The following is a 22374-nucleotide window of genomic DNA, read 5'->3' on the forward strand; positions in this document are numbered from 1 at the left end:
TTGGCCTTGCGCCACCTGAGACTCGCAAACTGCCCCCCAAAAGGAAAGACTGGCATCTGGCGTCAAAATGATCCACTGAGGGACTTCCAGATCCACTCCCTGAGACAAATGTTCGGGGATCAACCACCAAGCTAGACTGGACCTGGCCGGCTACTGGAGCGGTGAGGGAACCTGAAATTCCTCCGATTTGGGATCTCACCGTGTCAGCAAAGCCCTCTGCAATGACCTCATATGGGCGAAAGCCCATGGGACCAACTCCAGAGTAGATGCCATAGAACCAAGCACGTGCAAGTAGTCCCACGCCTTGGGAACTGGTAGGGAAATAGATGCCGAACCTGAGACATGAGCTTGTCTATCCATTCCTGCATAAGGAATACTTTCTTGATCCACGTATCGAACATGGCCCCCAAAACGTCCAGGACCTGGGCAGGGGACAACTGGCTCTTGGCCGAATTGATTATCCACCCCAGGGATTGAAGAGCCTGCACCACCTTCGCTCGAGTGAGCCAACCGTCCAAGTAGGGATGGACCAGGATCCCCTCTCGTCGGAGAGCCGCCGCCACAACCACCATCACCTTGGTAAAGGTACGGGGGGACGGTAGCCAGCCCGAAGGGAAGGGCCTGAAATTGGTAATGCTTGCCAAGGATCATGAACCGGAGATACTGCTGATGGTCCTCCCGAATTGCAATGTGCAGGTACGCTTCCGTCAAATCGAGTGATGCCAGAAATTCCCCACTTCTGACTGAGGCGATTACGGAACGTAACATCTCCATACGAAAACGGGGCACGCAGAGAGCTCTGTTGACCTTCTTTAGATCCAAAATCGGACGGAAGGTGCCCTCCTTCTTCCAGAAAATAAATTGAATATTTGCCGGTCCGTATTTCATCCAAAGGAACCGGGATCACCGCCCCTAGGTCTATCAACTAACGAAGTGTCAGAGACACTTGGTGCCTTTTCTCCAGGGACCCGCAGGGGAAACCAGAAACAGGTCGCGCAAGGGACGAGCAAATTCTAAGGCGTAGCCGTGTTCTATAATGCTTAGAACCCAAGGGTCCGACGTGATTTTGACCCACTCCTCGCAAAATAGGGACAGCTGTCCCCCGACGACCGGAATGGGTCGGCACTATCTCATTGGGATGATTTGGCTCCTGCCGCACCTGGGGTACCGCCGTCGCAGATGGGTCTATGGCCACGAAAGGAATGGGACCAAGTCTGAGATCCGCCTGCCTTTGGCTAAAAGGCGCCGGCTTAGACTGGCGAAAACGGCACTGACCTCGAAAACATGAACAGGAAGGGCCGAAACCCCTAGAAGCTTTCAGCCTATCCTCCGGGAGCTTGTACACCTTATTCTCCCCCAATGACTTAATGAGCTGCTCCAAATCATCCCCAAAAAGGAATTTCCCCCTAAACGGAAAGGCCCCCAGCTGCGATTTGGACGAAACATCGGCCGACCAATTATGGAGCCATAAAAGTCTGTGAGCCGACACCGCCAAAGCCAAAGTACGCGAAGTCATACGAAGAAGATCATACAAGGCATCCACCTCATACGCCACCATCGCTTCCAGATGATCAGCCTGCTTTGTCTCCTCCGGGGAAATATCCTGGCACTCAGGAGCTGTTGTACCCACTGGAGAGTCGCACACTGCATCAAACTACTGCAAACAGTCGCTCGAACCCCAAGAGCCGACACTTCAAAGATACATTTGAGAAGAACCTCAAGCTTACGATCCTGGGGATCCTTAAGGGCAGCCGCCCCAACCATCAGAATAGTTGTACGCTTCGTGACTGCGGATACGGCCGCATCAACCTTAGGAACCTTAAGGAGATCGAGAGAGTCCTCCGGCAGCAGGTACAATTAGTCCATAGTGCGGCCCACACGAAGGCTACCTTCCGGAGTATCCCACTCCCGAAATATCAGCTGAAGAAGCATAGGATGAAACGGAAAAGTCCTAGCCGGGGGACGAAGACCAGACAGAACCAGATCCACTGTGCCCTGATCCTGAGGCGCCTGACCGGCTGGTATGCTCAACTCCGCGAGGACATGCGGAGTCATGGGCTCCAATTCATCCCTTCTAAAAAGCCTAAGCACTTCCACCTGCGCCACACGCTCGGACTCTTCATTCACATCCGCCTGAAGCGGATCCCCCAGCGAAACAGTCCCCTGGTCCCCGGAACCGGACCCTTCCCGGACCACCCGAATTTGGGAAACCTCCAGAGGATCTGGCCTAAGAACCTTCGCAGGAGGAGAGGACCCAGCCCCAGGCCGACCTGCAGGAGGGTCAGGATCGCCCATGGGCATAAGGCTAGCTAAATATGATTTAGCCATCAGCAACACAGAATCAGCAGAAAATGATGGGTGGCCCTTTAAATTCTCCCGTGGGAGGGGGGGGTTCCAAAGGAGCTGGCGAGGTGGGAAAGGAGTCACGGGGAGACACGGGGCATAAATCATGCGGAAAAAGCTGAGGAGAGAGATCCACTCCCCCTGCCGAGCTATCTGCAACGGCATCTGCAGCCCCTCAAATGGCCGCCGTTCCCGAGATTCGCAGGAGTGTGGCAGGCCAAGCGCCATGAGGCAGGATCAGGTTGCCCGCACCACGGGAACGATCTGCCTGTTGGGGGAACAGGCAGATCTCCTGCCGCTGAAACCAACGAACCTTCACCCCCGGGGAGACACTGGGAGCAGAGGTTGTTGCGGGAGAGTGGGTCGCCAGCTCCCCGCAGGCACAACATGCTGAAGCGTGTGGCACCGCCGTGCTCTGGGAGAGGGGAAGGCGCTCAAATAAATGCCGGAGCCCAGGAGGCCAGAGGAAAGCAGCGCCGCCGAAAAATAACACTTTTCTTTTTTTTGAATCCGGAAAAACAGACGCGCTGGCCTCACAACCCGCGGTTGTCTCTGGGCCGGGGAGAGGGGACCGGGCCCACCAGTAAACCCACCCCGTCACTCACCGGCAGCTTCTCCTGGGTCGTGGGAGCGAAGAGGAGCTCCCTGGCCGGCCTACCACCGAGGAGAAAATGAAACGCCTCCTCGGGAGGCCTGGCTGGTTTTTTTTTAATCTACAAAAATGGAGAAATTACTTACCTGATAATTTCGTTTTCCTTAGTGTAGACAGATAGACTCAGGACCAATGGGTATTGCGCTCTTCTGCTAGCAGATGGAGTCAGATTTCAAAGCTGACATCACTCTAGATATACACCTGCAGTAACCTCAGCTCTTCAGTATTCTTTTCGAAAAGTGATTGTGGATATATCTTTGCTTAAATAACTTGATTTAACTTGAGTAAAACTTGAACTGGTTCAACTAACTTCTAAACTGGAGACGGCCAGTGCACTCAATCAATTAACACCAACACCGGACAAACTATGGGTGTCTTGAACTAGGGGTAGGCCATGGCTTACCCGTAATTTCCTTAGTCACTAGGTTTGTTATCCGAGGTTCTCCTTTTCCGGGGTAACCGTGGGCGGGATGCTGACTCCATCTGTCTACACTAAGGAAAATTAAATTATCAGGTAAGTAATTTCTCCATTTCCTAGCATGTAGCCAGATGCACTTAGGACCAATGGGATACAAAAGCTACTCCCGGTCAGGGCGGAAGGCTGACCGTGGCCCACTTAATACTGCCCCTGTGAAGGCTGCGTCTTCCCGGGCCTGACCATCCAGGCGGCAGAACCTGGAGCTGTGTATGGAGGACCACTTCACCGCCCGACAGATCTCAGCAGGCGACAGCAGCTTGGTTTCTGCCCAGGAGACTGCCTGGGCCCTCATAGAATGAGCCTTAACCTGTAGAGGTAAGGGTTGTCCTGCCTCTGTGTAGACTGCTTTGATTACATCTTTGATCCAGCGGGTTATGGTTGCCCACGAGGCCGCTTCTCCTTGTTTCTTCCCACTGTGAAGAACGAATAAGTGATCCGTTTTGCGCATCGGTTCTGATCTTTCCAGGTATCACATCAGGAGTCTGCCGATATACAAGTGGCGAAGAAGGCGTGAGTCTTCAGAGTCCTTATGTTCATCCGGAGCTGGTAGGAAAATGGTTTGATTCAAGTGAAACTCGGAAACCACATTCTGAAGGGAGGGGCAGTGCGCAGTTGTATGGTTCCAGGTGTGAACCTGAGGATAGAGCCTCAGGATAGACAGGATAGAGCGGATAGAACCTGTAGTTCGGAGAAGCGATGAGCTGAACATATTGCCACCAGGAATGCCGTCTTCAATGTTAAAAGGCGTAGTGACAGATCGCGTGTTGGTCTGAAGGAAGCCCCACCTAGGAAGTCTAATACTAGATTGAGATTCCATAGAGGCACCAGCCACTTTAGGTGTGGTCGGAGTTGTTTAACCCCTTTCAGGAGGCGAGACAAGTCCAGATGGGTTGATAGCCGGATAACGTCCACTTCTGCTCTGAAGCAGGTCAGTGCGGCTACTTGGAGCTTGAGGGAGTTGAGAGACAACCCCTTCATACCGTCCTGTAGGAACTCAAGAATCATGGGAATCTTGGCTGTCCACGGGAGAATCCCGCGCTCCTCACACCAGGCTTCGAATACGCTCCAGATCCGTATGTATGACAGGGATGTCAATCACGGCCTTGGAGTATGTCATACATACTCCAAGGCCGTGATTGACACCCTGCTCGGAGCAGGGTGTCAATCACGGCCTTGGAGTAACCACTCTTCTTCAGGCGAGTCCTCTCAAGGGCCAGACCTTAAGAGAGAATAGAGACCGATCTTCGTGAAGAATTGGGCCCTGCTGGAGAAGGTCCCTGTGTGGAGCTGGCACAGAGGGTTCCCCGCAAGTCTTTGCGTGTCTGCGTACCATGGTCTTGGCCAAACCCGGGCCACTAGTAGAACTAGTCCCTTGTGATGTTCTATCTTGTGGATGACCCTGCCAAGTAGTGGCCATGGGGGGAAGGCAATCAAGAAGGTCTTCGTCTGGCCAAGAGCGTAGATTCCTTGGGATTGCGGCTCTCATCTGCAGCTGAAGAACCTGGGGACTTGGGCACTCTGACGGGTGGCCAGTAGATCCATGGCTGGGAGGCCCCAGCGATTAACTATCAGTTGGAAGGCTGTGGTTGACAGCGTCCATTCCCCAGGTCCAGGTTCTCTCTGCTGAGGAAGTCTGCTGAGACGTTGACTTTTCCTGCGATGTGGCATACTGAGGGTGTTATTAAACCATGGGTGGCGATAGAGAGAGCGATAGCAGGAGATCCACCATTGGTAAACAGGGTCTGGTGCCCAACCAGATGACCAAGAACCAGAGCCACCCAATTCACCACAGTAGTGATGCACGTATGGACAAAGTGGCGACAGGTACTTATGGGGGAAGAGGAAAGTATACCATCATACTTCATTTTTGTATAACCCTCAATTCCCTCCGGGTATGGATAGAGCATTTATCCGTAGACGGCAGAGGAAGGGACTCGCCCAAGTGGGACAGTTATGCAGGGCCATAAAATGATTTCCTTCCAGGAACTTCAAGAGCGGTATGCTCTTCCCACATCAGATATTAACTCCTACTCACAACTGTCACACTTCTTTACCACACAACAAATAGCAGGAGAGTTAAAGCAAGGGAAGCATATATTTATCAAATACTGTGAAAATGCTAACTCTTTTACAAGTCTAATCTCCCGTCTATACGCTTTATTGAATGAGGCAAAGTGGGTCAAGCTATCCCATCAAATGCAGTGGGAGGCGATATTGTGGAAACCTTGTCTGAGAGGGTTTGGGATAGCTGCCATGCTAGCATAAGCAGAAGTTCGGTATCGGCGACTATTAAGGAAAATGGTTATAAGCTCTTATATCGCTGGTATCTGACACCTGAACGATTGCATAAAATGTCATTACAGAATACAAAGGCATGTTGGAGATAATGTGGCCTACCAGACACTTACCATATGTGGTGGACGTGCCCTAAAATTGAGCGAACATGGGCAGCAGTCATAAAGGAAAATTAGTTCTTACCTGTTAATTTTCGTTCCTGTAGTACCACGGATCAGTCCAGACAGTGGGTTAAGCCTCCCTTCCAGCAGGTGGAGACAGACCAAAACTGTAAGGACATCCCCCTTAAGGAGAGACCCTATCCTATAACCCCTTCAGTATAACGACTGTCAAAGCAGAAAAAAAATAACAAAACCCAACTAGGGTCAAGCAAGTAACCATAAGCTCAATAGAGCAACAATGGAACAGAGAGAGAACAGGACAAACCTATATGCTCTTGCATATACTTGGTACGGAAAAGAAAGACCAAGGCTTCTGGTGTAATTGCTCAGTATTCTTGCACAAAAAGAAACGTATGAAAACCTGTAAACCTGCAAGAACAAGCTTCGAGAGGACAGAGAAAACAACAGACAGGGAAGGGCGTCTGGACTGATCCGTGGTACTACAGGAACGAAAATTAACAGGTAAGAACTAATTTTCCTTTCCCTGAACGTACCCGGATCAGTCCAGACAGTGGGATGTACCAAAGCTTCCCTAAACCGGGTGGGACCTAGACAGTCCCGCTCGAAGCACTTGCCGCCCAAAGGAACCGAACACCGGAGCGTGGACATCCAGACGGTAGTGTCAAGCAAAAGTATGCAAGGACGTCCAAGTGGCGGTCCTGCAAATCTCCTGTGGAGAAACAGCTTGACTCTCCGCCCAAGACGTAGCCTGAGAGCGTAGAGAATGAGCCTTCAGGCCCTCAGGAACCGGTCGACCTTGACAGAGATAGGCTGAAAAGATCGCCTCTTTCAACCACCGAGCAATAGTGGTCTTAGAAGCTTGCTTACCACGGTTAGGACCACTCCAAAGGACAAAGAGATGGTCTGAAACACGAAAGGCATTGGTAACCTGAAGATAGCGAAGCAGGACCCGTTTGACATCTAACCAACGGAGATCACCGCCCGTGGGTCCCACAAGCTCCTCAGGAGAAAACGCCGGGAGCTCTACCGACTGATTGACATGGAAGGTGGTAATAATCTTTGGCAAGAAGGAGGGCACTGTCTTGAGGGAGACCCCTGAATCGGAAAAACGCAGAAAAGGCTCACGACATGACAATGCCTGAAGCTCGGAAATCTGCCGCGCAGAGGAGATAGAAACCAAGAAAACAGTCTTTAGCGTGAGGTCCTTTAGCGTAGCATGGCGGAGAGGCTCGAACGGAGCCTTGCAGAGGGCCTGAAGGACCAGATTGAGACTCCACGACGGGCAAGTAGCACGAAGGGGAGGGCGGAGATGTTTAACGCCCCTGAGGAACCGAACCACGTCCGGATGGCCCGACAGGGAATGACCTTCCACCCGACCCAGAAGAGAGCCGAGCGCAGAAACCTGTACACGCAGAGAACTGAAAGAGAGGCCCTTGGAGAGACCCTTCTGAAGGAAGGAAAGAAAGAACCATTGCGACCGAGGCGGAGCGAGCAGGGACACCCGATTCCGCACAAACCGACTCAAAGACCTTCCAGACGCGCACGTAGGCCAAGGAAATGGACTGCTTTCGGGCCCGCAGTAAGGTGGAGATGGCCTCCTCCTTATACCCCTTGCGCCTCAGGCGTCGCCGTTCAAAAGCCAGGCCGCTAGACAGAAGCGATCGGCCTGGTCGAAAAATACAGGCCCCTGACGGAGGAGACGAGGTAGATAACCGAGGCGCAGGGGCCCGTCCGTCGCCAGGTTGATGAGGTCCGCGAACCATGGCCTCCGCGGCCACTCGGGAGCTACCAGAACTACTGGTCCCCAGTGGAGTTCGATTCTTGAGAACTTTTCCCACCAGGGGCCACGGAGGGAACACGTACAGAAGAACGTCCGCCGGCCAAGGCAGGACCAGAGCGTCCACGCCCTCTGAGCCGTGCTCCCTCCAGCGGCTGAAGAACCGATTGGCCTTGGCATTGCACAGGGTCGCCATGAGATCGTGGTGAGGAGGACCCCACCTGTTCACTATCAGAGCCATAGCCGCCTCCGAGAGCTCCCACTCCCCCGGGTCGAGTGATTGTCGGCTGAGGAAGTCGGCCTGAACATTTTCCTTGCCCGCAATGTGGGAGGCCGCTAAGCACTGCAGATGGCGTTCCGCCCAGCTGAAGAGATGGCTGGCTTCCAGAGCCACCAGAGGGCTGCAAGTGCCCCCCTGGCGGTTGATGTAGGCCACCGTGGTGTTGTCGGAGAGGACTCGCACCGCCTTGCCATGAAGAAGAGGGAGGAACTCCTGAAGGGCCAGGCGGACCGCCAGAGTCTCCAAATGACTGATGTGCCAGCGAGACTGAGTCGGGGACCAGGTGCCTTGGGTAGACTGAGAGAGGCACACCGCGCCCCAGCCCAAGCCTAAGACAGAAGAAGACGAGAAGGCTGACTAGCCTAAGGCAGAGAACCGAAGGGGAGCTGCTACACCTGCTGGAGACAGACGAATACTGAAGGGGTTATAGGATAGGGTCTCTCCTTAAGGGGGACGTCCTTACAGTTTTGGTCTGTCTCCACCTGCTGGAAGGGAGGCTTAACCCACTGCCTGGACTGATCCGGGTACGTACAGGGAACGTATATTAAGAGGGTATTGGGGATACCAGTGATATCAAACCCCAAGATGTGTTTGTTACACATTGTGCCTGATGTTGGCACTACCTGGGCAAAGGTACCTAGCTATGCAAGTGATAGTAGCAACAAGGTGTGAGACTTCATATTGGTGGAAAAAGCAGGAGACCCCAACCCTGGGAGGTGTGCTCAATAGGCTGGACAAAATCTATTACATGAGTCATCTTTCAGTGATCAGGCATAATCGGTTATCCCAGTTTCAAAAAATATGGGAACCCTCTCTACCCAGGGACAGAATGCATCATCATAATTTAAAGACCTGATTAACAGCGCGATTCCACCAGGCATTTTTCTCCTTTGTGCTAACCTTTGTGCTCCTTCTAATATAATTATATTTATGTTTATGTTAATAATTTAACTTGTATTAATGTTATTTAGCTTTTTGCTTTGTTTAAAATTATTTCATTATTGACGTTTAAATGTATTAGACTAAGGAATTTTACTTCCTGCTTATTCTGTTTCATTGTAAACCGGTTTGATATGCATTTTATGCAGGAAAATCGGTATAAAAAAACTAAAAATAAATAAATAAATAAATAAATAAAGATACTTTGGAACTATGGCTATCCTAGTTCACACTTGGTAGAAAATGTAGTCGACATATCTAAAATATTGTCGGTATGAACCGCATAATGTATGATCCCTCCCCGGTTTGGCCAAAATGGTGATCCCTGCTGTATTAGCATTTTGTAATATCTCACCCTGTGCCCTCAAGTCATTGAACATGCATGATAGAGGGGCTATTAGCAGTGGGGCAAATACTTTATAGAATTTTGCATTATATCCGTCTAACCCCGGAGATGTTCCTACATTCAGGTCTTTAATCGTTTGTAAGACCTCCTCCCCCCCTTCAAGTCCGCATTGAGAAACTCCCTAGCGTCCTCAGATAGCGCCGGAAGCTGAATGTTAGCCAGGTACTTAGAAATCTCCTGTGATGTAATTGAATCATCGGAAGTGTACGGCTGCACATAAAAGGTATTAAACCTTTTCCCTATCTCTGCCTGTAAATACAAATACTTCCCTTTACTATCATGTATTTTTGGGGATTTGGAATTTGGACTCGTTTTCCTTTGATTTCCTTGCTAGTGGCCGACTAGCCTTATTGCCAAACTCAAAATGACATTGTTTGAGGCATTCTAGTTGATATGCCACCCTCCCGGCCTCTATTTCGTTAAGTTCTCTCCGTGCTTCTTTTAACCGCTGGGCTGGGAAATCATCCATTGCTCTTTTATGTCTAAGTTCGAGTTTAACAATCAGCTACAACAGTTGTACCCTCTTTCGGGATCACTCCCGTTTAAGGTAAGTAGCTCTTGATATAAAGATTCCCCTCAGTACCGCTTTCAAGCTTTCAGTGTGTCACCTCGCTGGTGTCATTGATTTTTAGGAAGGTCCTTACTGTGTTGTTTATCTCTTCTATAAACTTTGTATCCTCTAATAGCTGATCATTTAAGTGCCAGAATGTAGTGCCTCCATCTCCACCCCCTGAGCGTAATTTCAGCCAGATTGGGGAATGGTCAGACCACATGACGTTGCCTATCTCCGTCACCAAAGCCTTGCAATGAGAAAAAAGTCCAGGCGCGAGTACGATTGGTGGGGATGGGAGAAGAATGTGTAATTGTGGGACGTGGGATTGATCAACCGCCAAATATCCATGAGACCCCATCCTCTATTAAGTGCTTCAATGCCCCTCTCCCTTTTCTACCCCCAACATCCCCTGATCTAGTATTATCAAAATATGGGTATCTAGTAATACTGAAATCCCCCCCCCCATCCCAATTAATTGTCCTTCTGACCATTCCACAATAACTGTAGACACCTTATGAAAAGAGTCTGCTTGTTCAGTATTGGGTGCATACACATTGACCAAAGTATATAGAGTATCGTGAATTTTGACCTTCATCAGTATGTACCTTCCCATCACATCCCTCAGAACTGTGACCACCTCTACCACCATATGATTGGATATCAAAATTCCCACCCCACAGTATTTGCCGCTATTTGTGGCTGCTGCATGATAACATTGTGGAAAGTCTTTGGAAGCGAGCAATCGCTCATATCGCTTAGTCATATGTGTTTCTTGACAAAACACAATCGGGCCGATACAGTAAAGTCCGCGGGAGAGTGGCCCGGCGCGCGCACAGGCCACTCTCCTGTGCGCGCAATTCTCTATTCAAATGAGGCCCGGAGGTAAAAACAGGCAAAAGGAGGCGCTAGGGACACTAGCGCGTCCCTAGCGCCTCCTTTTGGACCGGAGCGGTGGCTGTCAGTGGATTTGACAGCCGACGCTCAATTTTGCCAGTGTCGGTTCTCGAGCCCGCTGACAGCCATGGGCTCGGAAACCGGACGCTGGCAAAATTGAGCGCCGGTTTTCGACCCAACAGCCGCAGGCCAACTTCAAATTTTTTTATTTATTTTTTTTTTACTTTTGGAAACTTTCGAGACCTCAGACTTAATATGGCCATGATATTAAGTCGGAGGGTGCACAGAAAAGCATTTTTTACTGCTTTTCTGTGCACTTTCCCGGTGCCCGAAGAAATGAGCGCCTACCTTTGGGTAGGCGCTAATTTCTGAAAGCAAAATGTGCGGCTTGGCTGCACATTTTACTTTCTGAATCGCGCGGGAATACCTAATAGGGCCATCAACATGCATTTGCATGTTACGAGCGCTATTAGGTTCGGGGGTTGGACGTGCGTTTTCGGCCCCTTACTGAATAAGGGGTAACGCTAGCGCGTCGAAAACGCGCGTCCAATGGCGGGTTAACAGTGCGCTCCATTGGAGCGCACTGAACTGTATCGGCCCGAATGTCAGCATGCTGAGCTTTCATATCATGTGTGAAAATTTTCCTTTTCATGGTTGTGTTCAGCCCTTTGGTATTGATTGATATTTTTATACTACCCATTGTTTTTTATCCACTATATGTCTGCCATATCCCCACTCCATGACCTCCCCTCAGTTCTGCATTCCCTATCCTATGATCTACTGACAAAGAACCCCCATAGCTCTTCGTCCCCACTCTTGACACTACCCTTAGGATATATAGGAACCCGATCCCATCCCGACTCCTCCCCTTCCCCCAGCCCCTCCCAACTTGACCTACTATCCCTCCTGTGGGTCCCTCCCAAATAGAGCAATGACATCACTGTACAAGCTGCCGCCCCCCTCACCCCCCCCCAACTTTCTCAGAAATATTGGTGTTCCGAAGCCCCTGGTTAACCATGTCCCGATCTCAGTTCAAACTTTCAACCTATAACTTGGATCCTGTACCTGCAATTAAACCAATGCAGCCAATCTTCAAAGCTGTGCAGCTTTCCTATATGAAAGCGGCGGCCCATATGTCTCATCCAATGTCTTTCAGTGCTGTTGTCCCTCCAGAGTGTCGCTGTAATCTTCTTCCACCCTTTGCCACTTCGGTCGCTCCTGACGTCTTGGAGTCCCCGGGATCTCTTGCTCCGCATGCAGCTGCTCGCCGGTTAAGAGATCCACTTCTCTCAGGATTTCCTCAGCTTCTTCTACTTTTCGGACCGGAGAAGTGTCTCCATTTATTGTAAAACTCAGTCCAAATGGGAACAACCAGCGATATCTTAGATTTTTGCTGCGTAGCACCTGCACCACCTCCCGGAAATCTCGTCGTTTTTTTAATAGTGGAAAGCGCCAAATCTTGGAAGATTTCTATCTTATGTCCTTTCCAGGTCACAGTATTTTGCGCCCTCGCAGCTTGCGCTACCTTCTCTTTTACAGAGAAATTATGGAAACATGCGACAATCTCACTTGATTACTCCTAGGGCTCTATCCAAATGAATCGGCATGATTTCTTCGGCATTAGTGCATATTTCCTGCACTACCTTAAAGCTATCCCCATACTCCGCTTCTTCAGGGATTCCCCTAAACCAGAGATTCACTCTCCTTGCCCTGTTTTCAATGTAGGAAAATTAGTTCTTACCTGTTAATTTTCGTTCCTGTAGTACCACGGATCAGTCCAGACCGTGGGTTGAGCCTCCTGTCCAGCAGATGGATACAGACCAAAACTGAAAGGATATCCTATATCAGGACAGAGCCTACCCTGCAGTATAACTATTGTCAAAGCAGAAAAACAAGATAAAGAACAAGATCAAGCAAGTAACAACAAGAACTCAATGGAGTAACTTTATAACCTGTAAGGATCTCTGTAGGAAGAATCGCTCTTGCATATACTTGGTCATTAATAACCAATGCTTCCGGTGTTCCGCAGAGTATAAAACAGTACTGTCATCCTAATACCAGTAGGAAAAGCTTCGAGTGGGTGAAATGAAAAAAGCAACAGGGAAGGGCGTCTGGACTGATCTGTGGTACTACAGGAACGAAAATTAACAGGTAAGAACTAAATTTCCTTTCCCTGTACGTACCCAGATCAGTCCAGACCGTGGGATGTACCAAAGCTTCCCTAAACCGGGTGGGACCGAGACAGTCCCGCTCGAAGCACTTGTCGACCAAAAGAACCAAAAATCGGTGCCTGCACATCCAGTCGGTAGTGTCGAGCAAAAGTATGCAGGGACGTCCACATAGCGGCCCTGCAAATTTCGTGCGGAGAAACAGATTGGCCCCTCCACCCAGGAAGTAGCTAGAGAACGCAACAAATGAGCCTTAAGGCCCTCAGGAACTGCCCGACCTTGGCAAAGATAGGCAGAGGAGATCGCCTCCTTCAACCACTGCGCAATAGTAGTCTTACATGTCGGTTTGCCGCGATTGGGACCACTCCAGAGGACAAAAAGATGATCCGAGACCCGAAAGTCATTGGTAACCTGGAGATAGCGAAGTAGAACCTGCTTGATATCGAGCCTGCGGAGATCGCCCCCAGTGGAACACGCAATCTCCTCTGGGGAGAATGCTGGGAGCTCCACCGACTGGTTAACATGGAAAACGGAAACAATCTTCGGCAAGAAGGAAGGCACCGTCGAGCGAAACTCCTGAATCGGAAAAATGCAAAAAAGGTTCCCGACAGGACAATGCTTGAATCTCTGAAACCCGCCGAGCGGAAGAAATAGAGACGAGAAAAACCATCTTGAGCGTGAGATTCTTTACCATAGCCCAACGAAGAGGTTTGAATGGAGCAGGACAAAGAGCCCGGAGGACGAGATTAGGACTCCACGAAGGGCAAGTAGAGCGAGCGGTTGGAGGTGCTTGACTCCCTTCAAGAACCGAACCACGTCCGGGTGGCCCACTAAGGGATGACCCTCGACCCGTCCAAGGAGCGAGCCAAGAGCGGAGACTTGCACGCGCAGGGAGCTGAAAGAAAGACCCTTGGAAAGACCCTTCTGTAGAAAGGAAAGAACCAACGAAACCGGAGCAGAGCGTGCTGAGATCCCCGATTCCGCACAGTCTCAAAGACTTTCCACACGCGCACGTAAGCTAGAGAAGTCGACTGCTTCCGAGCTCGCAGCAAAGTGGAGATAACCTTCTCCTTATAGCCCTTATGCCTCAGGCGTCTCCGTTCAAAAGCCAGGCCGCTAGACAAAAGCGATCGGCCTGGTCGAAAAATACCGGTCCCTGCTGAAGCAGGCGAGGAAGATGGCCGAGTCAGAGAGGTCCGTCAGTGGCCAGGTTGACGAGATCTGCGAACCACGGTCTGCGAGGCCATTCGAGTGCTACCAGAACCACTGGCCCTCTGTGGAGCTCTATTCTCCGGAGGACTTTTCCCACCAGAGGCCACGGAGGGAACACGTAAAGAAGGACGTCCGCAGGCCAGGGAAGAGCCAGAGCATCCACTCCCTCCGAGCCGTGCTCTCTCCAGCGGCTGAAGAACCTATTGGCCTTGGCATTGTGCAAGGTCGCCATGAGGTCCAGCTGAGGGGGACCCCACCTGTTCACGATCAGGTCCATGGCTTCTTCCAAGAGTTCCCACTCTTCCGGATCGAGAGACTGACGACTGAGGAAATCAGCCTGTACATTCTCCTTGCCTGCTATGTGGGAGGCCGCCAGGCAATCCAGATGCCGTTCCGCCCAGACGAAGAGATGGTTGGCTTCCAGGGCCACCAGGTGACTACGGGTGCCTCCCTGACGGTCAATATAAGCCACGGTGGTGGAGTTGTCGGAGAGAACCCTCACAGCCTTACCGCGGATCAGGGGTAGAAAATCCCGTAGAGCCAGATGAACCGCCTGAGCTTCCAGCCGATTGATGTGCCAACGAGACTGGACCGGAGACCAGAGCCCCTGCGTGGACTGGGACTGGCAGACTGTGCCCCAGCCAGAGAAGACTTTTTGAAACATGCGGAGAACCCAGGGGTCATCCCCCTCCAAGGGGGGGTGCACCCCAGCCAAATCTGTGGTGGGATCCGGATCCTGTGACTAGGGGCGCCGGGGGGTCAGGAATGGTGGGTACCCCCGGGACCACCCGCACCCTAACGGGCCCCTGTGGCTCCGAGGCCAGGAGGACGGGCGTCTGAGTCGGACGTGGGATTTTTGCCGGCAGAGGACCAGGGGAGGAGTCCTCCTCCTCCTGCAAGCTGGCCAAATATGATTTGTGCAGGAGCAGCACAAATTCTGACGAAAAAACAGGCCCTAGTCTTGCTGGGGGGGGGGGGACGGACGGACAAAGAAGAAAAGGAAGAGCACTGAGCCCTCAAGGCAGCCAGAGGGGGGAGGGGGGGGGTGAGTGACTGGACCACCAGTATCGACCCCCCACACGAGGAAGCCGTCTCAGACCTAGGCTATGCCCTGCACAAGGGGCCCAGCCCCCCTAGGTCCGGCAAGAGCCAGGAGATGGAAGCGTCTCCTGTAAAAAAGAAGAAAGAGACAAGAGTCCATTACAAAAGAAATTAATTTTGTTTTTTTGGGGGTTTTTTTGCCAAAGATTAAATTAATGTTAAAAGTACGATACTACTTGCTTGATCCGAAAAGGAAAGAAAACAAGGGCTGAGTAGCCCAGATCAGGAGACCGCAGGGTGAGCTGATCCATCTGCTGGAAACAGACAAATACTACAGGGCTGCAGGCTAGGCTCTGTCCTGATATAGGATATCCTTTCAGTTTTAGTCTGTCTCCACCTGCTGGACAGGAGGCTCAACCCACGGTCTGGACTGATCTGGGTACGTACAGGGAACCTCAATTTGCAAGGACATTTCCTCCTGGATCTCTCTGAGTTTCTGATTATCTTCTTTTAGTTTTGTGGTGTCTGTTTGTTGCTCTTCCAGCCCCTCCTCCGTCTCTTCCACGCGGTGGGCTAGGTCAGACAGCTCACTTCTCATATCAGCGATCACTTCCCCAATCTCCTGTCTATATTGTGCTTCTTAATTCCCGGAATCAGGTCTGAAATTCCGAACGCGAGGGTGGCTCGCTTCCTCCCTGCTCCAAGCCTGTCTCCTCCTCCACCCCCGGCTGTACTCCAGGCCGAAGCACCATTTTGTTTCCCAGCTCAGGTTCAAGTTCAGCCGCAACTGCAGCAAACGAGAAACGCTTTAGATCGTGCTTTTTTTTGTGGATTGCATACCAGTCAGTCCAGGGATGTGGCCACTCTATTTTGATGGTCTTGCCGTGGGCTTAGGGCATCAGATGCTGCCAGATCATCAGGATCGGGGCACGAGCGCTAGGCTTAGGCGGCCATCTTACCCGGTGACATCATCCACTCAGTGCTCCCTTCTAACCTCGCCGGGGACGGATTCGAAAACAGCAATCCTAGCTCTGGAGACCGGAGACCTGAATTTAAAGATTTTTTTCTTACCTGGTCTCAGTGCTTACCGATCGATTGCCGGACCTTCTCCAGCTGCGGGGGAAGAGGGAAATACCTTCACTGCCACGCTCATTTCTGCACCCGCTGCCTTTCAGCCACACTGGGGGCTAAGACCACGCCGGGAGTCGGCTGCCAGACCAAGGCACACCTCTGAGGGATATTGGAGATCACCTCAGGAATTCTCGACTGGGGGAGGGACCCTTAGGTATCACCGCAGGAGAGCAGGGCTCGATCTTCCTTAAAATAAATTTGTTTCTTTGCTGTAATTCTTAACGCTATTCTTGTTTTTCTGACGCCATCTGCTGGTTGGAATGCAAAACCCACTGGTCTGGACTTATCTGGGTATGTTCAGGAATTCCCCTTACTCCCATGGGAGCAGAAACGACATTAGTACAGCATGCCGAGTACAGAGACCGGAGGAAACCTACCAGAAATCCCTCCAATCGTCTCTGGATCGGTAAATCTTTATTTTTTTTTCAAACTTACCTGGGCTCAGCACTTACCGGCTGAGCACAGAGACTGTCTCTAGCCACTGTTATTAATTGCATCAGTAGCATGGGATCTTCTTAGTGTTTGGGTAATTGCCAGGTTCTTCTGACCTGGTTTGGCCTCTGTTGTCAACAGGATGCTGGGCTTGATGGACCCTTGGTCTGACCCAGCATGGCAATTTCTTATGTTCTTATGCAGGGGGAGAGGGCTTTGGCTGTCACCACCGCGCTCGGCTTCCTGCACCCGCTGTCTTTCAGCTGCTTCAGCAGCAAAGTTCACGCCGGGAACCGGCTATCAGACCAAGCACACCTTTGAGGGATCTTGGAAATCACCTCAGGAATTCTCAACTGGGGGAGGGACCTTTAGGTATCACCGGAGAGCGAGGCGCAACCTTTTCTCCAATTTAAAAGTAGAATTTCTTCTTCCACAAGGTACAGTGATCCCCATAGGGAAAGCATGTCTGCATCTGCTGGAGACTGAGAAATACTGAAGGGCTGAGGTCACTGCAGGGGTTATCTAGGGTGACGTCAGCTTTGAAACTTGACTCTGTCTTTATTTGCCGGCAGGGGAGCATAACCCACTGGTCCTGAGTCCATCTGGCTACATGCTAGGAAAACTGGTTTTAGTGTCTTGTGTATTTTTTGTTTCTTTTGAATGGTCACAATTAAAACTGACCAACTTGTAATTTTAAGTGTGAAGTTACTCATGTTAATGATGTAATCCCCAAGATCAGCACCCTCATCAGCAGGTGATATCAGAACATTACCAGTCTGACATGAATAGTAAAGCAAGCATCAAGCCAAAAGCACTGATGCATCATCTGTCCCCACCCAGAGTCTGCAGTACTGAAAATACCACCACCATTGAGAAATAAGTTAAAAAGACTTTCCAGACAGCCTCTCACGGGGCTCATATGCAAGAAAAGCTGCAAGAGCTACCTGTCCGTCACCGCTCTGCCTCTCCCCGGTGACAGACTCCTTCTGCTCCGTTTTCTCTTCCCTCCCCTCATCTTTTGGGGCAGGCTCTTGAGCAGCATGGCCCTCTCGCTTCAGCACCACCTTCGGGCGCTCTTCCTCACTGAATTGTCTCTCTTCATCCTCCTCCTTCAAAAAAAAAAGGGTAGATCAATGCCGACACTGCTTCATGGTACTTTGAAAGAGCCACAGTTTCCCCTCTGTTCAGGGGGCTCCTGTTTTTATACAGTGCATGTTTTTATACCACAGAACTTGCAGCATTTATACAGTAACTATAACAATTTCCAAAGAGAAAAAGAAACAGGCTCAGAGCATGAAAACACCTTGAAAAAGAGAAATGACTGCAGTGGATTGCCTTTTTTTGGAGCCTGAATTCACCCCGCGTTTCCTCCTTGCCTTGGCACTGCTGCTCAGGGGTCAGGATAGAAGAACAGAGCAGTGGGGAGGATTGAAATGTGCTATGATGTCCTCCCTGCTGGTACATGGGCCAATGTTTTGAAAGGGTTGGTTGGTTCTCAGACAAGGCACCTCCTTAAACAGCCTTGGTTTGTCAGTATTCCAGCAGGGGGAGCTTCAGGACCATTGGCATTTATTCCTGTGCCGGTCACCCAGTCATTGTTAAAAGTTCTTACAAGGAGCTCTTGCAGGCCTTGTAATCATTATTTTGCCTGAATCATGGCTGGTTGTGCATGAGGAGATATATAGTCTATTTATTTCACACTCTTCCACGCAGCAGGGAGGAGGGGTGGGCATGGACTCGTCAGGAAGGCTGAACTGTGCTGATGTATTTGGGGGGGGGGGGGGGGTTGGTGGAGAGAAACACTTTATACTCACTTCAGAGTCTTCCTCTGCACTTTCATAATCTGACAGAACAGCTAAAATGGAGACAAAAATAAAGAGACTCGGATTTGACAAGAGAACTCTGACCGAGACATCTTTTCAACAGTACAGACAAATTAAATACTAAAAGCAACCCTTACCATCCTCTGCTATACAGTCTTCGCTCTCCTAAAAGACAGAGAACAAGAATTGATGTTGATTACTCTCCTTGCCCATCACATAAGTGGAATATGTGCACACATTTGCTCATTAAGATTACTGCAGGTTTTTCCAATTTTCCAGCCTTGATAAAAGAACCTTTCAACTGATTTCGAAGTAACTTGGTTTTGTACCGTTTACAAATGGCATCTATTTCCAAATCACAGGCTATCACTACTGAAATGAATGCTCTTTGACAAAGAGAGCAACTTTTGTAAAGCAAGATTTGAAATGGCTACTAAAGTATTTTGTAGCCAAAGTCTAATGGCAGATCCTTGCTGAGAGGGGTCTCTCTACCTCCTCCATCCTCTACTCAACCTGATGACCTACTTCTAATTAACAATGTACAGTGACAGTGCACCTAAACCAAGTCAGCCTGACAACCAGACCCAGAAGATGGTACTGCCACGTACCACACCCTATTTAAAAAAAAATGTTGGTATAACCCTTCCCTGAAAAAAAAAAAAAAAAGTATAACAAACAGCAAATTCCAATTTTCTTTTCCATTTGAGTCCTTTCTATTCTTGTTATATATATTTTCAGCCAAAAACAGTAGGTATAGTGCTAAGCACATTAGGATCCCCAAAGTGACAAGAGGATTCAGTCAATTCCACAAGACTGTGAGTCAATTCCACTTTTATTAATAATCAAATCAGGAGGAGTTGATCTTGGTCCCCCAATACAGACCATGTTTTGCTACTCCAGCTGTGTTGGTCTGGGCAGATGCCCAAACCAATGAACAGTGTGCTGAAAAACAGTGGGGCCGATGCAATACAGTGTGCTCACACGAGCGCACTGTTTAACCCGCTGACGTACATGGGTTAAATAGGCGCTAATCCACCCCCTAATGCAATAGGGGGATTAGCGCCTATTTAACCCTCCTCCAACGCGGAGTGAATGAGATAGCGCTCATCACATACAAATACATGTGAATGAGGCTATTACTCATTCACTCCGCATTAAAAAAAATAAATGTGCATCTCAGACACACATTTATCACTCAGATATTAACGCCTGCCTGGAGCAGGCATTAATAGCTGAGCACATGTAAAAGTAGTACAGAAAAGGAAAAAACTGCTTTTCTGTATTTCTTCAATAAAAAAGAAACAAAAAAAAAATCTCAGCAGACCGCCGAGTTATTGAAGACCGATGCCGGTAAACTCGGCATTGGTTTTCATAATCGGCCATCTGCCAGTAATGAAAACAGACGCCGATAAACTCGGCATCTGTTTTTATTACTGGCAGACGGCCGGTTATGAAAACCGATGCCGTGTTTACCAGCGTCGGTCTTCATAACCGGCAGCCACTGCGGGGTCACGATAGCAAGGAAGCGCTAAGGGCACGCAAGCGACCCTAGCACCTCCTTGCTAGCGCAACCCTCTAATTTGCCTATTGCATGGCACCTCCCTTGCAGGCACCATGCATACATTAAGAAAGCGGGCACTGAAAAGTCAGTGCCTGTTTTCCGTGAAAATTATTGCATCGGCCCCAGAGTTACTGAAGCTGATACCCAATGTTAGGATGCCTCGATGGAATGCCTGTTATAACTAGGATTTACTTTAGAAGGCCTTTGATGAACTCCCCTGGTGCTTTATGTCCTTAGACGCAGATTTCTTGACAATTCCCTAATGGGTACTGCATATTTATTTTGTTACAAACTCTCTAGAGGAATTGAGTATTCTACTTTGAGTCTGGAGAAGCTGGGGGTTTTTTTGGACAAACTGTTTTTCAAACACACTGTTATTCATTGGATTGGACTTCTGTCCCTCCTGATGCAGCCGGAGTGGCAAAACACGGTCCATGCCAGGGTACCGAAATCAACTCCTTCTGATATGATGATTAATAATAAAAGGGGAATTGACTCACAATCTTGTGGAATTGACTGAATCCTCTTGTCGCTTTGGATATCCTAATGTACTTAGCGCTACACCTTTTGGACGTTTTTCATTGAATGTACCACTCGTCCTCTCCACCTTTATTTTTTGCATATATATTTTCAGTCCAACTCAGGATGTGAGCTGCTACTCACTCCTGGTTTGACCCCCATTACAAGCACAAACTTCATCTCCATGCATGCAATGGGGAGCAAGCCCCGGAGTGGATCAACCTGTTCGGTCTGCCCTGAGCTGAGACGGAGACGGTAACGCTAGGCAGATTCAGCCTCAGCCCTCTCCCAGAGACTATGAATCAAGGGCACCAGGGGTTTTCCACCCCCGGAGAGACCGTTTCCACCGCCAGAAGAGCCAGGCCCAAAGCTTGATTTGAATTCGGTTCTTTAGAGGCAGCGGCGGGGCCCAGACACTCACACACTCGGATTCCTCCTCCTCCTTCCCAGCCACGCACTCTGCACCCCGGCCCACCACTGGAGCCACCGCAGGAGTCGCCGGGCCGCTCGGGCCACCACCGGAACCGGAACCGACCCGCGCCCGGCCGCCGGATCCCGAGCTCTCAGTACCAGACTCCTCTTCACTGTCCTGAGAAGCGCGTTGCCTCCTCCGCCGCCGCCTGTCCGCCATCTTCCCGCCTCGGCGCGGGGCAGGCTGGGAAAAGATAGCGCGCAGGCGCAATGTGAACTACACATCCCAGAAGGCACAACGGCAGTGCCTCCCACTCCTTCCTTGTTCTCAGCTGAGAGGCGGGGAAGGGTTGCCCCCTCGCCCCGTGATCAACGGGGCAGGTTCATCCGGTCCTTGCTTTTAATCGCTGCATAGAGGGACTTGTAGTTCTGAGTTTTAGGGCGTTCAATTAAATAAAAACCAGAGAATATAATAGGGTAAAAAAAAATGGCGTAAATAAGAAATGCAGTAGGAGCAAAATCAGAGCCGAATTAGCCTCTTTTTTAAAGGGGGAAGGGGGGTGCAGGCATTTTCCATCCTTAGTTGTCACCCTCACAGTAAAACTAAAATGCTGTTGTTACGATGTCATTAAAGATCTTGTTTTCATGCTTTCCTTGCCTCCGCTCTCCCATGTTTCGCTATATCTGTTCGATTTAGTCTCCAGCCTCCAGCTGGACCTTCTGAAGCACGTGGACATAACCCACCAGACAAGTAAATTCGACTCCAGCTTTCCGAGCAAATAAAATAATCTAGCCGACAGGCAACGTGCTGTACTAAAAAAAGGCTGCTGTTCTATTGTTTTCTTTATTCCAGGTGCTAGAGATCAAGTTACCTGTAACATAGTTTTGAATTGCCATCGTTTCCCTTCCAAAACTCCCATACTGTGCCATACCTACTGCACTAGCCATGGTTCTGGCAGCCTTCTCGCTTCTGCCTCTTTTTAACATTGGAGCCACAGTTTCTCCGATAGCATCACAAGGCAGCACGTGCAGAATTTGCCAACTTTTGGAGTTCATGACTCCCCTACGCATGGCATTTGGTGAATGCACCACCTACAATGTCTAGAACATGTAGGTGGTGTGTGATAGAAGAGCCATGCTCTTTCACTTTGTAGGAAACTGACCACTATCAATCACAAAAAGCCTTCAGGTAGGTCTCACACATTCCAAAGCCTCTTCAGAATACACATTTTGAATAATAAATTGTTTCTTAGTCCCTACTAACAAATTCCTTCAACAGGGGAGAGGAGGCAGGGGCACAATTTCACAGCACTAGAACGACCCCTGATACTTACTCA

General features: G+C 49.9%; 1 protein-coding gene across 1 annotated transcript in view; it reads right to left on the reverse strand.

Moving 5' to 3' along the window:
* Positions 1 to 21401, reverse strand: part of CASC3 (CASC3 exon junction complex subunit) — a 131969-nt gene extending 110568 nt beyond the window's left edge. Inside the window, exons 1-4 of the mRNA XM_029573781.1 lie at positions 21048 to 21401; positions 18684 to 18711; positions 18538 to 18578; positions 17668 to 17832 (exon numbers count right to left, since the gene is read on the reverse strand). Of these exons, the coding sequence (XP_029429641.1) occupies positions 17668 to 17832; positions 18538 to 18578; positions 18684 to 18711; positions 21048 to 21257 (444 nt within the window). The 5' untranslated portion in view covers positions 21258 to 21401. The remainder of the gene's footprint in view (positions 1 to 17667; positions 17833 to 18537; positions 18579 to 18683; positions 18712 to 21047) is intronic.
* Between the last annotated feature and the right edge of the window lie 973 nt (positions 21402 to 22374).

The sequence above is a fragment of the Rhinatrema bivittatum genome, chromosome 12, assembly GCF_901001135.1.
Source record: "Rhinatrema bivittatum chromosome 12, aRhiBiv1.1, whole genome shotgun sequence".
NCBI lineage: Eukaryota > Metazoa > Chordata > Amphibia > Gymnophiona > Rhinatrematidae > Rhinatrema > Rhinatrema bivittatum.